Below are 16,678 nucleotides of genomic sequence, written 5' to 3'. Positions count from 1 at the left end.
TAGTTTATTTTTGAGTAAATTTTGGGTAGTTATAGATTATAGGGTGGAAATATAAAGGGGATCGTGTATCGTATCTCGAGTGAGGTCGGACATAATGCCAATTTTGCTTGATATTAGCATTTACAAGTTTTTATAAAAGCAATTCCTATCTTTAAAATTAATTTTTTTGCAACTTTATTGCCCAAGGAAGCTCAGGGTGTAATGTTTACATATTTTTGTCCGAAATTTTAAAAAAATTTCTCACGTTAGATTTTCACGATTTTGGTGCATAAATACTCAAGAACACGCCGCCATGTGCACAAATAACAATTTGTAAAACATAATTAATTCTGAGAGAAGATATATTAAAAATAATAAAAGTGTTACTTCTTTGACGCTTAATAACAAAAATGTATTTTGACATTTTTGGGTGCTGTGTTTTGCAACATAAAGACAGACAGTTGCTTGAATTTCCGTCGAACTACGGAAAAGTTATCCGAGTTCTAAAAAAAGGAACTAGATTACGTTTTTAATTCCCACTAGACGATACCTAGTTCTTCAATTGCCTTGATCTATCATAATGGAAAGCTTCTGGAACAATGCGGACTATGTCATTTTTTTTAAGGTGTAGACTTTTTGATTTTATTTTTGTACTAAAATACAATCGATTCTGTTTAATTGGGCCACCGGTTAATTGGGGCAGCCGTTTTTTTCGGCAAATCTCAAAGAACGTAAACCAAACTAATAAACTAATACATAATTTAAACGCTTAAGACGAACCCGAATGCGAGCTCCAATTTATCCAAGACATGCTTAAATGCCAATTGATTTTATCTTATTATTTTTTAACTCATTTTATAGTTTGATTACTTTATTTATTTATTTATTATTTTTTTAACTCTTTCCGCCCAGTGGGCACTAAGAGGGCCTCTTATAGCAAGCCCATTATGGGTTCGGCCAGGCCCACAATGGGGCGGCCGGGTGGTAAGAGACGGGGGATCGACATATTCGGACAGACCACCCCCCGAAAAATTTCTGGGGGTTTTTCGACCCGACCGGATTCGATCCCGGGTCCCCCAGGGCGGCAGGCTGCTAACCTTGACCGCTCGGCCATCCGGCCGCCTACTTTATTTATTTACTTTACTTTAGTTTAATTTAATTTCTTTATTACACTGTTCTTTTTTATCTGTACTTTTCGTCATATTTTTTCTTTTTTCAACAATAAATTACTTATAATCTTTCATACGTGACACGTTACTTCTTAAACTACTCGCCGGATTAATTACATCGATAAACATCGTCTCAAGTTTCTCGATGTCAGCTATCCAGTAACAATTAAAAGTATAAATAGTTTTTAATAAAATATGATTACAGATGGATCCACTAAATGTGTCCGGGAAAGTTAATCAACTCCATGCTGAATTTTTCTCTAATTATTTTTGTTTATGAATTCGAAGTTTCTATTATTCGATAAGGAAATTAAATACTTTTCAAAAATTCAGATGAAATTTTTATACACATAACCAACTACTGTAAAAATAAACAATAACATTTGTAGATAATATGTGATAGAAATTATTATTCTCAGACAGAAAATTAGAAATAAATCGTTGGTAATAAATGGAGGCATTTAAATAACTCAATATCTATATACTTGACCGGTTATTAAACTAATTTATTGTTTGACAGCAATTTTATCATAAAATAGATCGTTTTTATCGTTCGAGTTCTTACCAATCGATAGATAAAAGTTTGATTTTTATACGGTATCTACGAGATGGCAACGTTTCTTTAGACTTTGTAACGGTTTATACGAGTGTTAAAAGAAGATGAACGTAAAAATTGGAAGAGCATTAGTAACAGGTGGTGCACAGGGAATAGGAAGAGCTGTTTGTGAAGCACTGTTAAGCAGGGGATGTAAGGTAAGATTTTTAAAATATTTTAAAACGTATAGACTCATTAAGTTTCCTGTAATGTGGCAAAGATCGTGTAAGATTCCTGTAATGTGGCAAAGATAATAAATATGTAACTATAACGATTGAAATTCGAAAAGTTTGCATAAAAATCGTTATGTTATATTAAGAGATAAATACTCCACTGCACTGATAATTTTTATTACATTTAATATGTATAAAATATAAATAAATATAGAAATTATAAGAAACAAATTGTAAATATTTTTCTAAGAATATAAATTGCTCTTTATCAAATTCACTAAAAAATTATTAAATAAATAAAAATTTATAGCTGTAAAATTCAAATTTCTTGCATTGTATACTTAAAGATAAAGTTGGATAATTAAATTTTAAAAAAGATGAAATTACTTAAATATAAAGGTTAATTGCGTGGATGGAAGTTCCGATAAAAGAAAAAAAAGAAACAATTTGAATAATCAATTGAGGAATATATTTACAAAATGTTGCTTTATTTTATAAAGATATTTGCTTACAATCGAAATAGAGCAAATTATTTCTGCTACTATGTAAAGATGTCTCCCAAAGAAACAAATCATTAATAAAAACAGATAAAATATAAATAATAGAAAAAAACCAAATGTTTCAAGAATATATTCAAACAAATCAATTGTTTTATGAAAATATTTGATAAAATTGTCTAAATATTTAGGTTTGCTGCGCGGATGTGAATTCTGAAAAAGGTCAACGCACAGTGGAGGAATTGCAAAACAGTTATGGAGAATCAAACTGCATTTTTGTCAAATGTGATGTGTCCTCTTCAGAAGAATTTGAAGGTATTTATTGTATTTTAGAAATTTAAGCGCTTATATCCAATTAATTTATGAATATATCGTTTATATTATAAAATATATTCGTAATAAAACCAATTTTCAAAAAGTATTCTTAATTATAACCGCACAGAAGCAAAGAATATATTTTAAAGAAACGTATACTTCAGTATAATTACGAAAACAACTTAATGCAGGAATAAATATGTAAACAAATGTACATTTAATGCAGTCATTTTAAATTAAAAATCCTGGTTTAAAATAATCATCGTTGATTTATACTTCAACAAGGGTTTGCGCTTTTCTTAAGTATAGTAAAACCTGTATAAATCGGACTAGTAAGAATGAGTTTTTCCAGGTTGGCAGGTCCGTTTTGAGCAGGTTTTTCAACACAGAAATTCGTTACGTTCCTAAGAATTATTCCTGTTTAAGCAGGATTCCGTCTTAAACAGGATTTACTGTCTAAGACGTGTATTAATTCCGCATGAAAATTAGTATAATTTGTAACGATTTTTGAAATATTGAACCTTTGTCGACTTTCAAAGGAATTATTGTAATGCATTTACTTCTCAAAAAACTTATGAATACAGTAGAGCGTCGATAAGTGGAACGTCGGTAAGTGGAATGGCCGGAAAGTGGAACGATTTTCAGTCGGACTGTGTCGTGCTGAATCGAATGTTTTTGATACTAAATTTACTTCTAAAGTATAATTTTCATGTTTTTTTTATATTCTTTAATATATTTATTTTGTTTGTACAAAATGAATAAATAATTTTTAACGATACGATAGCCTCGATGATTATTATAAAAATTTTCGTTAGGCTTAAAATCGACGAAAATTCAACACGAAGCGACACGCAACGGAGAAAAATTCAACAGGAAGCGATACGCAACGGAGAAAAATTTGAACATCGGACAGGTTAATGTATTTTTTCGTACAAAGTCGGAAACTGGAACAAATCATTAACTGGAAGGACCCCAGTCCGCAATTGGTTCCACTTATCGACGCTCTACTGTAAATGGTAAAATACAGTGTAACTTCGATTTGAAGATCTCGATATGCGATTTGATTACAATTAACAAACAGATTGGTTTCATGATTAAACTTGTTTTGTGTTTATCTGGTGTCTTAATTATCATTTTCTTACAATTAAATAAATATATGTATGATAATTTATGTTCACTGCTTTTATTTGGTTATAACAACGCAATACGTCACCGATCTGCGGAGATCTTTTGTGGGAAACTGGCCCCCTATTTAGATGACACAAACGTGAAGAAAACCCGAAAAACTTCACAATTGTTGTGTAATTCGCGTCTGGTTTAAATTTTATTAATTTGGACTGAAGGCATAGACCAACGAAACATGTAGACTACCTACCAAGGAAAAGTGCCTTCTGCCAGGTCATTTATAGAAAACTTTCCTCCCAGTACACGTGAAGAAAATTCGGAAAACTCCCAAAGCCAGTTTATAGGTCAGGCGCGAATTTGTGACCAACTTCCAGTGTTCGGTTGTGTTACGCATACAGGCACTGGTGGAATTGTTACTTTGCTTAAAGTGTCTTCGTGAAAATAGACAATTAGCGTGGGTTTCTTAGTTGTTCTTTATAAGGAGAAATTTTAAAACTATAATTTAAAATGCACGAAAATAGTGAATATATTATCTGAAAAAGAGAGCCATACAATAAGACATATTGTAAGTTTATTCAAAAGGCATATACGGTATATCTGTTAAAATCCATCAAGTACCAATTCATCAAGTCCTTTTTTAAAAATCTGTCTTGAAGAAACTTCATGTTACATTTTAGATTAGTGTACTGTAGCAAATAATACACGAATAATTTTATATTACGACGAAAACAATTTTATAAAATTACTAATTTTATGAAACACCTTTCGTTGATTCTCATTAGATTAATTCTATTGCAGAAGCTTACTTGAAAGCCAAACAGTCATTCGGCAATTTAAATATTTTAATAAATAATGCGGGAGTTTCTCAAGGTAATAAAATTGTGGATGTTAATTTGGTAAGTTTGTGCAGTTTCCATTCTTTAAAAGTTCATTTTATTCATTCATTATAAGTTTCACAATCAAAATTTTACAGAACGGTGTGATATATGGCTGCAATATTGCATTAAAGTATATGGGGAAGGATAATGGAGGAGATGGTGGAGCTGTTGTTAATGTTTCTTCTGTAGGAGGTATTTAAAGATTCTGTAACTTTGTTCCGTGCACTTAATTAAATTCAGACACTCATTTTTTTAAAAATTTATATATTAGGTCTTCAACCTTTGCCACCAAAACCTATCTATTCAGCAACCAAAGCTGGTGTAATCATTCTTACAAGATGTTATGGAGTAAGTAAAATGATGATAAATACGCGAGTTTAAGTACATATCTAGATAACTTTCTACAAAATAATTGCAATTATCGATGTTTCGTCATGTTAAATTTTCGAAAATGAACTCTGTTATAATTTTTATTGTGTTATGCATTTAATTATGACTGCTCTTTAAGCTCTTCTATCTCTTAAATTATTGTAATAAATAATAAATTAACGAATGAATCGTCGTTAATAGAAAATCTAATCGGCTATTATTACAATATTTCTGATTATAAAGTTATATATTTATATTTTACGTCAACAGCTCCATTATGCAAAAAGTGGAATTAAGTTCACCTGTGTATGCCCAGCGCCTGTAAACACCGAAATGTTTCAAAATGATGCTAAAGCCACGAATATCAATAAAGAGTTTATAAGAATATTAGAAAGAAATCCACCAATGGAGTAAGTATTACTTGAAGTGAAATTTTAATTATAATTAATTATAAATTTGCAAAATAGAACCCTTTTAAAGCGAATCTTTTAATTCGTATATTTGTATATTATCCATTTTAGCCATTATAAATTAAGTAAATTCCATTAAAAACTGCTATATAAATAATGTAACTTATACAGAATGTGTTTTATAAAAACACTCAATTTATGCAAATATAAGAAGAGTCTATGTAGCAATCAGCTTAATAAACAAACTAATGAAACTGACTACGTCATTGGTTTGCTCACTTGCTAATTATATTACAGTTCATAAGAGAAATTTAATTACTCAATGCGATGTAAAATATTAAACTAGAAATAATTTATATAAATTTAGAAATTAAGGTTGATAAGAAAAAATTCTGAACATGTTTACTTAATAATTTCAATAAATTGAAAAATTCAAAGTGAAATATTTTAATAGAAAAGACAGGTATTTCTGTTATTAAAATTGATGTTTATTTGCAAAAAGTTTGTTGTATCTCATGCATTTTTATAAAATATTTTAAATATATTTAGAAAATATGGTTAATGTTACCTATGGTTCCAAAATGGCGGCTCGTCTTTGATTCAAGGAAACAAAAGAACGAAAACGGTGAGGATGCACGCTCTAACCTAATTTAACCTATTCTAATAATTTGGTTGGTAATAATTATGGTAATTTATTAGAATAGGTTAGGTTAGATTAGGTTAAAACGTGCGTTCCCACTGTTTTCTTTCTTCTGTTTCCTTGAATCAGAGACGAACCGCCATTTTGGAACCATATGAAACATTAACCGAAAATATTTATGTAATTGAAAATATTTTTCTCGAGACATCCAAGAAACGTTTAAAAATATCTAAAAGAAAAAATAAACAGTTCAAAGAGTTATAATTTGTAATTCAGAAATTTAAAACACAACCTACAGTATCGAAGAACACAGTTTAAATTTACTAACCACTAAAATAGCAACAGGGTATATGAAATTTGTGTGTACAAGTAGAAGAAAGATTTAGTGTTTTGTATGGCGTTTCGAAACAGATAGGCAAATCAAATCAACAAGAAGTTTTTATTAAATGAATTCGTTTCATAAAAATCTTAGAAATTACAAAAGTAAGATCCGTTGGTACGAATTTCAAATTGTAAATTAATAATTATTGACATCTGTAATGTTGATACAGAAGACGAAGCGTATAAAATGAACTAAGGCTATAATAATAATATCAAAAATTGATCAAAGTTTATGAATTGCGCAAAAATATTCTTCTTAAAGTGATCTTAAAGTGAATGCTAATAGAATTCTGAATAAAAACTTGAAATTCTTGAAGGATTTTTAATCAATTTTGAGTCGTGTCAAATTAATAATAATGTGATTAATTTTCAGATCAAGTGAAGTGGCTGAAGCAATTATTCAGCTCATAGAAGAAGGAAATACAGGAGCAGTTATGACTGTTATTAAAGGAGAGGAAAATGAATATGTACAATTTCCAGATAAAATGTACTTAAAATAGTATTAATTTTGTATAAATGTAAGTCAAAATATTTTCAGTTACAAACGCCAAATTTTTAAAATAATTGAACACGTTTTATTTTCACTTAGTGATTCGAAAGGATTCATTTATTCTCAGTAATGTTAAATTTGTATAAATTATAAATTAAATCAATACATAAAATTATAAAATCCTGTTAATTGTTCAAGTTATGACTTGATAATTTGAAAATTAAAGCAAAATTTATTGGTGCATGTAATAAAACAATTAATGATTTATTATGTATATTTTGTTAAACTAAATATTTTATTAAAATTAATCTAGTTTTGAAAAATTCGTTACAATTTTTAATATATAAAACGATATAAATAGTTTTCTTTTTAATGAGATTAAACAATTAATTGAATAGACCATATTATGTGCCTGCACAGAAATACAATAAAATCGAGTTCTAGTAAGACAGAAAATAAATAAATAAACCAATAACTATTTATTGTGACATCATCATCATGCCTGGCTGCAATTTTTAATTATATTTTAAATTTATTTCATTCAAAATATATGCTCTCCACTCAAATTAGCCGTGTCTTGCCCCTGTACATTATACTTTTTCGTTAGCATTTGAGTCGTGCCTATCATCCAACTCCTTTCAAGGATAATTTTTGAATTAAAATCAAGTTAAGTAGCTCTTTGCATAAGAAGATTGTATGTAATTAATCGAGGCCTCCTGCTCCTGTGCTTTCCACACCTGGTCTCATCTTTTATCTATCTAACTCTATTCTCGAGAGTAAGAAAAAACAGACGGACAACGAACAGACAGTTGACAGTGAAAATTTATAGGTCTACAAGTTTTTGAAATTACAGCCGAATAAAACTGTAACCTTTCAACAATGGAAACCGTACTATTTTGATTTAAACAGATTTTTACTGTACAGTGTAAATATATGGCAGTCTTAAAACTTACTCCATATAAATATATTGGAAATTACATTAGAGATAATGGAGATACTATAGATTACCACCTATGGAATTTCGGGACTTTGAGTATATTTCTGAACTCAGGAGACCGAGACGAGTTCAACGATACCCTACTTTTGGACCGGAGACGAAAAATAAAAAAGTTATCATACTTTTTTCCAGCGATCGCGTGATGATAGGGAGTCACATCGCTCTCTCCGGTAAGTCGGCCTCGTTATCGCGATCGGGAGTCGCGTCGCTTGCCGTTAAAATTGCCTTTAGTGGACGTTTCCCCCTTTTTTTACTTTGTTCAAGAACTACCGTGAATCAATAACTAGTGACGTTTAGCACATGGCGGCCTGCCGGCGGCTCCCCTACGGGAGGTCAGTCGGGAGCACGAACAGTGGGAACGGTCGCTATGTTCGCTGCCATAAGTAATATTAACCGAAATGGCGATCGCGCGATGATTGGAAGTCGCGTCGCTCTCTCCGCTCTTGTATCGCGTGTTTAACCTTCCTGGAGATGACCGTAGTCTGGCGTCATGATTTGCAGACTTTACTGAAAGATGGCAGTACTAGCAACTATGGTGCCGTCTTCATGAGAGCATTAAAAAAGTATGATAACTTAAAAAGTATGATAACTTTTTTATTTTTCGTCTCCGGTCCAAAAATAGGGTACCGTTGAACTCGTCTCGGTCCCCTGAGTTCAAATATATAATCAAAGTCCTGAAATTCCATAGGTGTAATCTATAGTACACCCGAGATAATTATTATAAGAGAATATTTCAAAATTTCACGAAAAGACACTTCATGATCCCTGCATAAGAAAACCAACGTACTTTTCAGTGTATAGAAAGAATGGCCTAAGACAGGGTGGCCAACATACGACCCGCGTAAAGGGTTTATGCGGACCGCGATTAATTTTTCAATATTATCTACTTAACTTCCAATAATTGGTCGAATAGATGATTTGCGATACTTCTTCATTTTTAAAAAAAGCTCCATTGTAGAGATTTACAACTTTTGTATTCGTCTGTTATAAATTTATACTATTTGAAGAACGAAAGACCCCACACTCACTGAAACTCATCTGCCATTCCGTCATGTCACTGTTTATGCTGACATGTGACGCACAGCGCCGCCTGCTTGTCGATTTTTTTTCTTTTTTTGCTTGTACGTTTCTTCGCATTGTAAAATGACATTGCGCATGCGTCAGGAACTTCTGTTCGAACACACCTGACCTGCCGCCCGAGTCAGCGTATCTGTATTTAACACGATTTAATTTTAATATTTCGTTCGGCCCGTGAAAAAACTTCTTTCCAATTCGGCATGAAGGCAAAAACTGTTGGCCACTCCTGGCCTAAGAAATAGCAGATTTTTCAAGTTCCGAAGGATTTTGCAAATGTTGATTCACAACTTTTTCCGTCGAATAACATTTTTACTATTATGAATTTACGAAGATATTTTTCAACTAATAAATAAAACAATTTAAATGTAGAACAGCAGCATTTACATCTTTAAAACAATCTGATAAGCACTAAGTTTTAGTGTAGAAAAAAAACTGTAAATAATAAAAATTATTTTAACACTCGAAAAATAATTAAGAAGCAGAAACGTCTATTAATTTCTATTAAGTAATAAATGAAATTTAACGTTTAAGAAACAAAACTAGGCTTTAAATGATTGAAATTTTATATTTATTTATGCATTTTTTTCTTGTTTCAAAACATCAAAAAGATATCGTAAAGAAATAAAACCTTATGTTTAGACGTTAGTAAGTTATATTGTTATAACCTAGTGTTCAACCTAAAAAAAAAAATTAAACTTTAATATCTCCTTATATTTAATTTGTTGTGAAACCGTGTTGTATTATTCTAGAAGTGTTAAACACGAGATCGTGTTCAACACATCTTCTTATATACTTTATTGGCTTTTTATGGTGTATTATTTGCAAAGGTTCTGTCAATACTTAAAAGATATTAAACAATCAAAACCTGTCAAAACGATTATCACGTGAGAATATTTTATTTTTGAAGATTTTGGCACGCGTACTTATAAAGGTTACTTTGGACGAGACCATTAATTCTGAAGCTTCTTTGGCTAGAGGCACAGTGTAAAACGTCAACAAATTTTCTGGCGCAATTCGCCTACAAAATTTAAAATGTATTAATATATTTTAAATTATAAATAGCTGTTTACTATAATAACTGCTACCCTAACCTAATTACTACTTTATCGTGGATGAATAAATCTTTGTACCAACCTGTTACGAGGGTCTGATTTTTAAAATATATTTTCTTTAATGCCCAAGAAGCAATTAGTGCCACGAATATTGTCAAAATATCCAAATATAAAAGTAATACATTCAATAAAAATATTTTTCAGCAACTTTATGTAGAAAATCTCTGTCCGAAATGAATTTACTACGCAAGTAGGTTACATAAATTCATAGAAACTTTATAATTCAATAAATTCGTTATATTTTATTTGTAATTTCAAATATTTCTTCGATTTTAATATTTAAAATTATCGAAACAAAATGAAATAAAATACAGAATGTAGAAATGTAACGAATAGTGTTGATAGACAGTGGTATTGTTTGTTAGCGAAAAGAAGACACTACAGAAGACACGTGATAACGTCAAGTGAGAAATAATTAAAATAAAACACATATAAATCGTAAGTAGATTATACACTGTACAAACAAATAAAACAGTGCATAAACTTCAAACGATTCTAAGTAGAGAGATAGATTCACAGATAAATTAGCTGCCTCATACACGAGATATCTACGCAAGAAGCCAAAGGAATGTAGTTTCAAAATTTTTTACCGATATTACTTTAATTTTTCTTACTGCCTGCAATTTATTTTACTTGTTTCTCCCCGTGGACACAAAGCTGCAATAAATAAAAACTAATAAAGAAACGCAACGCCACGCGACACGCCGAAGAAAAATGTTAAATCGAGATTCGTAGCCAGGTTTTTGACGAACGAATAATAACAAAACCAGTAAAATGCGGCAAATAGAGTAATGTTAAGTAGCGTTAGCCAGCCGATTTTTTATATTAGGTTTTTCATTGTGAAATAAGTAATTAACTGATTATGGCGCGCGTGACGCGCGTAGGACGCGACGCGCAACAATACTTATTATCTATTGTTGCGTTAACAATAAATGCTTCTAGTTTTGGCCATTGTCGAAGCGAGTTAAGCTATTTGTCGAAGACTATTCGATGCGATTTAATTTAATGCGAAATATTTGCTTAAATATGAATACAATAGGTAAGTTTACCTTATTCTATTATATATACTGTAATTATAATTATATTCATTAGATGACCGCAGGTAGCTAATATAAATAAAAGTACCCTATTCACCGCAATTATTAACATAACTATTAGAAAATAAATGAAAATATTCTCTTGTAAACTGCGATGAATATCATTAATACATTTTTCATTTCAATGAATTGATTAAAAAAAGAAAATGACCGACTGCCATTAATTACATTTAATAATTATAAAATTATTGTTTACAGATATTGGATGTTTTTGTATCGAAACTATTTTCCCGTACGAAGATGGTTTCTACGTAACGTATGATTATCAGGTAAGTGAAAAGAGAAATTTTGAAATACTGTAAACATTATTCACACAACAACCGAATGCAGAAATATTTAGGATGTGTGCAGAAAGTTCTATGATTTAGCAATTACAATATCATGTCAATAGGAATTCTTAATTAATCCTGGAATAAACACTTAAAAATTCATGCAACAAAAGACAAAGAATAAACATAAGACAAAGTATTTGCCAGATACAGAATCTTAAAATTAATTAAAACTTATGATTCTGTTAAAAATAGTGTTAAAACTTTACTATCAAGATTACAGTGTTTCGTGTCTCTTATTTTACTGAGTGACTCGTTAATATTTACAAGAATTTCAATACTCGGTGTTTTGAGGTCCGAGATTTAAAACTAAAAGCTTCTTCCTTCTTTGTTATTTGTATTAATTAAATCAGACACTAAATAAACACTCGAGTAACAAAATATAAATGTTTCCGAAGAAAAAATTTTATCATTAAAGTCAAACTGCTTGACTTTAATGCTCTATAACAAACTTGAAAATTTTCAGGACATTTTGGTGCAAATAAGAAAAACAATCCAAAAATAATTGTGTTAGTAAAAGATATTCAGACAAATATTTATTTATTACTTGACAAGAAACAAATTATAAGAAATTCTCTAAGCGTGAAACTAGAAATATTATAATTCTGATAATAATACTTTCAGTAGATATTATCACTTCTTATTCTTTTGTACAGCAAAAAATTAATATTCAATTAATTGAAAATAAATTATACAAGTGGTGTTAGATTGCTTCAATTAGAAATTAAAAATAAGTTCAATATTTGATATTTTTATAACTAATCAATTCTATGTTTAATTTTTTAGTATGTCCTGCCACAAGGGTACGGACTATGCGTTCAACATCTTCCACATCAGCAAGCCCCCACAATGCTTGCTTATCGAGTTCCAACTGAAGATGGTATTTATGGACCGCCATCCGGAGTCGTGGATTACGGCTTGCAGGCATCTCAGCATCAGGCACAAACAGAAATGGACGGAAGTGAACCTCTCGAAGAATTTCCTCCATATGAGATGCAAACACACCAATCGGAATATTCTGTAGCAGAAATGTCGTTACATCCGGGGCAATCAAATGTGTTGAAAGTAACCCGGAACCGGAAAATAAGAACCGGGAAGAAGTGACAAATACGGAACCCGACATGCTTTCGTCATTTGAATCTTCTCAAGCTGTATCAGATCCACATGCTAATGGTAAATTCCGTTAAATATATTATAATAATCATAACATACTAAATATATAATACACCTGTATGAACAGCTGTAATTCAAATAACTGAATGAAAAGAAAGCCGAGGCTGTATCTCTACAGCTAAGGCAGCCGAGCTAATTTATTTATATATTATCAATACATAAATATAGATAAAAAGTAAAAGCAATACACAGTAGCCATCAATAGAAAAAACAAGTATAGAGAAATGGTAAAAGCAGCCAGAGCTTTGGACCCAAATCACACATTATATTTTCGCTGTTCACAGTTTTGGTTATTTACATCGGTTCGTTCATTTAGTGAAATATAATACAGTAAAATTTTGATTTAACGTACTGATTCGGACCGAGGGCGTCTGATAAAGAAGAAAATTTGCTACATAATAAAATTTTCCGAATGCCCGTGTTAAAACTTTGACAAATTACTTGTTATAAAAACATTAAAAACAAAAATGTTTGCATATCTACTGTAAATGAACAGCTATGCCACTACAGGGAAAAAAAAGCAGAGGCTTTACCCCTGAGGTCCGGTCTTGTACAGCAGCCGAGACAAAATATACATAAAGAAATTTAAATACAAATACTTAAAGCGTATAAATAAAGATTAAAATCCAATGTGATAAAGAGAGAGACTAAGAACAAAGCAACGAGCAATCGCATCGTTCATGTTAATATGTAAACGAAACGTTTTGTTTAAAAGCAAAATAATTTTTAAACTAAAAATTTAAATTCAATATATATAGCACCTTTCATATAGATTTTTTTCTTTAAATTCTATCAATACTCAAGCGTTTTTCATTATGCATTAGTAAACGTGCAGACATTTCACGTCAACACACAATAATAAAGTAATATTATAGCTTAAGTTGACTTTATGTGTTTGATAATTTGCACTCGAGACATTAATTACCGTAAAATCATTTATGCTTTTATGTCTTGATGAATTTTCAACAAATTTGTAAACATAAACTTATTGTATTTCTGAACATTTCATATGAAATAAATTCAAATGTAAAATTATTAAACGTAACTGCAATATTTTTAAGTAAATCTTCGATACATTTCTTGTCAGTTTGCATTTGATCCGTTCATTTCGTGTAATCTATTTGTAGCTTTACTCATTCAAATTTTTATATAACACTTGAATTCACTGTGTTAACAATTAACTGAATGGCTTTTCTTTTATACTTTAGCTTTTGATTCTGAAACTGGTGTTCGTGATACGAATCAACAGTCCCCAATTAATTTCAATGACATCAGCAGAGAAGAATCAGACAAAAATACTGAACAAGAAAAGATCTCTAATATTACGAAGACAATCGAAAATATAATGTGTGAGGACGACTCAGATGAAACGGAATTGTTCTCACTCGTAAGTTTAAATTCAATTAAATTGTTTGAAACTAACTTATTAATCCTTACATCGCTTAAAAGCTGATTATTGGTAATGCACAGATGTAAATGTTTATTTAAATTTGCTCTACATGTTTTATATTATTACATAAATTTAGTCTTGCTTAATAAAGAGAAAACAATTGAAGTTTGTGATGGCAATCGGGTTCATTTTCTATTGCCTCTGTCTTCAATTGAACGTGTAATAAAATCTTAATTAGCATTACGTTCATTTATGATAAAACTCTTAAACATAAATTTATCTTTATTGTTTTAAGTTAACGTAATTTTCAAGAAACATTTCAATATCTTATTTCTCATAATTCTGTTCACCAGGAGGATATTTATGCTCCATTGTCCCCGAGACAAATTTCGGCAATGGAAACTGAAAATTACCGCTCATTAAAAGACGATCTGATGAGTTTACATGTTCTTTCTCATAATTTGGGGATAATCTACGAAGAGGAGGAAGACGAAGTATCCGAAGACGAAAACCTCGATTACCCAACGACATTATCGGGAGAAAACGCCTCTTCCTCTCATCACTTAAATGAATTGGAAGAGGAAAGATTTGAATTTAATCTGTCAACAACTTCCATGACAGACGATATTGAAGATGAAAACTGTGATCCGTCTGTTATTTCATCGATGACGCTCGAAGAACTATCAACAGTGATAACAGAATTTGATGAAGGTAATGTTACAAATAAAATTATTAAATTTTCAAAGTAATTTATTGAAATATTGTTAAAAAAAATACAATTATATTCAGATATTTGTCACTCTGATGTGTTATTAGTACATTGTGAAGTTTAGTATTAATTTTCCATGCATAGTTTTTCAGTGGTTTGATGTTTATGTCATAAAAATCCAATATAAAGAACTGATATCCGAATATTGTTTTATTTATGAAAATATTTCATATATTGAGTGAAAAATGTTTCAAAATGTTCACGTATCTGGACAGAAACAATTGACAAGTCACTGTGATAGCTTCTGGTTTTCGACATTACTTATTTAGTGTTAAATAATTAGAATTTATTTAGATATGAACATTCAGCATGCACCATGGTCAATCGTTATTCTTATTCACTTATTTTTTTGTTATATGACAGCTTTTTCCAGCATAACGTCTTTCGAGTGTTCTGGTCAGGTGGGAAACAAGACACGGCGCCGTTCAATTTTCATTTTTAAATGTTTACTTACAGTGCATATTTGACACGAACTAAATGGAGACATTATTTCATCTTGTATTCAGAATAATAAAGTAACTTTGTGCATACAACTCAGCAGCGTATTACTAATGTCTGGCATATAATTCGCAAAGTATTAATAGAACGGATTTTCTGCATCTGAATTCAAACTATGGTTGAAAGCAGACAATCCGTGAAATATATCAGGAAATTACATATTTATATTAATACCAAGTGATTTATACTTTTGATTCTTTAATCCGGTCGCTGTGAACAGAAATCAGTGTTCTAAGTAGTTTTATAGCGGTTATGTTATAATTACACATCTGTACTGCTCTGTGACATTCTTTATAAGTTTCAGGTTTTATATAATTGCAATAAATCATAATTGTATAGTTTAAATTGAATAACTCATCGCAGTTTTAATTTTTAGAGGCTAATTACTGTTTGAAACACATCAATTATTTATTCTTGTATTAATTTGTGAGAGGAAATGTAATTGAAAATTTATTACCCGCTATATTTTTAGTTTTTACTTACAGTTAATGGCGTATTTATTATACTTTTAGTTAGGAATGTAGAATTTAAATTATGAAATTATTATTTTTAGAAAACAAGAAAACAGACAAAACAGAATTCTTAATTGAATTGACCGAATCGAAAGATAGGAAAAATGATGATTACGAATGTTCATCTGCAGACGAATTCACCACAGAATATGAAAAAGAGGTTAGAAAGTATTTTATATTTTTTCCTTAGTTTAGATTTATAATATAATTGATATTTCGTCCTAAACTTCACTCACAATCATATTCTGACACCAAGATTTAGACTTTTTATACCTGTACAAAGGAAGAAATAATGTTTCAAATTAGCAAAATAAATTTTTAGTTTTAATGTAAACATTAATAATACAATTGATCAGGTTGTAAATATTTTAATTTTATTTGTAAAATTACAAATGTTTTAAATATTGCTTTTTAATTTTATTAAATTATCTGTGAATTTATTATTAGAGGTGAACGTGTTAAGGGCAATTGCAGATGACAATTTACCTCTTTTTAATCGGAATTTTTTAAATTTTCGTTTAAATACACCATTTCTACTCGTGCGATTCGTAAAAATATTAATTGAATACTTGCTTAATTTATGTCATTTATAATTGGTTATCATTCATACGTCTTTATTCTGGAAGAAATTTTTTTCAAAACGAGCAAAAATTATCGCGACTTATTCACAATGTTGCCATGCCGTTTTTGATCGTATTGGAAT

General features: G+C 30.2%; 1 protein-coding gene across 1 annotated transcript; it reads left to right on the top strand.

The window, feature by feature from the left end:
• Positions 1-1,700: 1,700 nt before the first annotated feature.
• LOC136977088 (15-hydroxyprostaglandin dehydrogenase [NAD(+)]-like) lies at positions 1,701-7,098 on the top strand. The gene is made up of 7 exons (XM_067272530.1): positions 1,701-1,901; positions 2,605-2,728; positions 4,652-4,749; positions 4,827-4,923; positions 5,003-5,079; positions 5,371-5,510; positions 6,905-7,098. Exons 1-7 carry the CDS (start codon positions 1,809-1,811, stop codon positions 7,029-7,031), a joined length of 756 nt encoding a protein of 251 aa, XP_067128631.1. The 5' UTR covers positions 1,701-1,808; the 3' UTR covers positions 7,032-7,098.
• Positions 7,099-16,678: the final 9,580 nt, after the last annotated feature.

The sequence above is a fragment of the Centruroides vittatus genome, unplaced genomic scaffold (genome assembly GCF_030686945.1).
Source record: "Centruroides vittatus isolate TY-2023 unplaced genomic scaffold, ASM3068694v2 contig_439, whole genome shotgun sequence".
In the NCBI taxonomy this organism is placed as follows: Eukaryota; Metazoa; Arthropoda; class Arachnida; order Scorpiones; family Buthidae; genus Centruroides; species Centruroides vittatus.
The sequence above is the reverse complement of the archived record's forward strand: the minus strand, read 5'-3'. Positions and strand labels throughout refer to the sequence as shown.

Bases quoted from the DNA above. Each gene is read 5' to 3' on its own strand.
- LOC136977088 (XM_067272530.1), top strand. From the start codon at position 1,809: ATGAACGTAAAAATTGGAAGAGCATTAGTAACAGGTGGTGCACAGGGA. The intron at 4,750-4,826 runs GTAAGTTTGTGC...AAAATTTTACAG, and splicing joins AAATTGTGGATGTTAATTTG to AACGGTGTGATATATGGCTG. The intron at 5,080-5,370 runs GTAAGTAAAATG...TTACGTCAACAG, and splicing joins TTCTTACAAGATGTTATGGA to CTCCATTATGCAAAAAGTGG.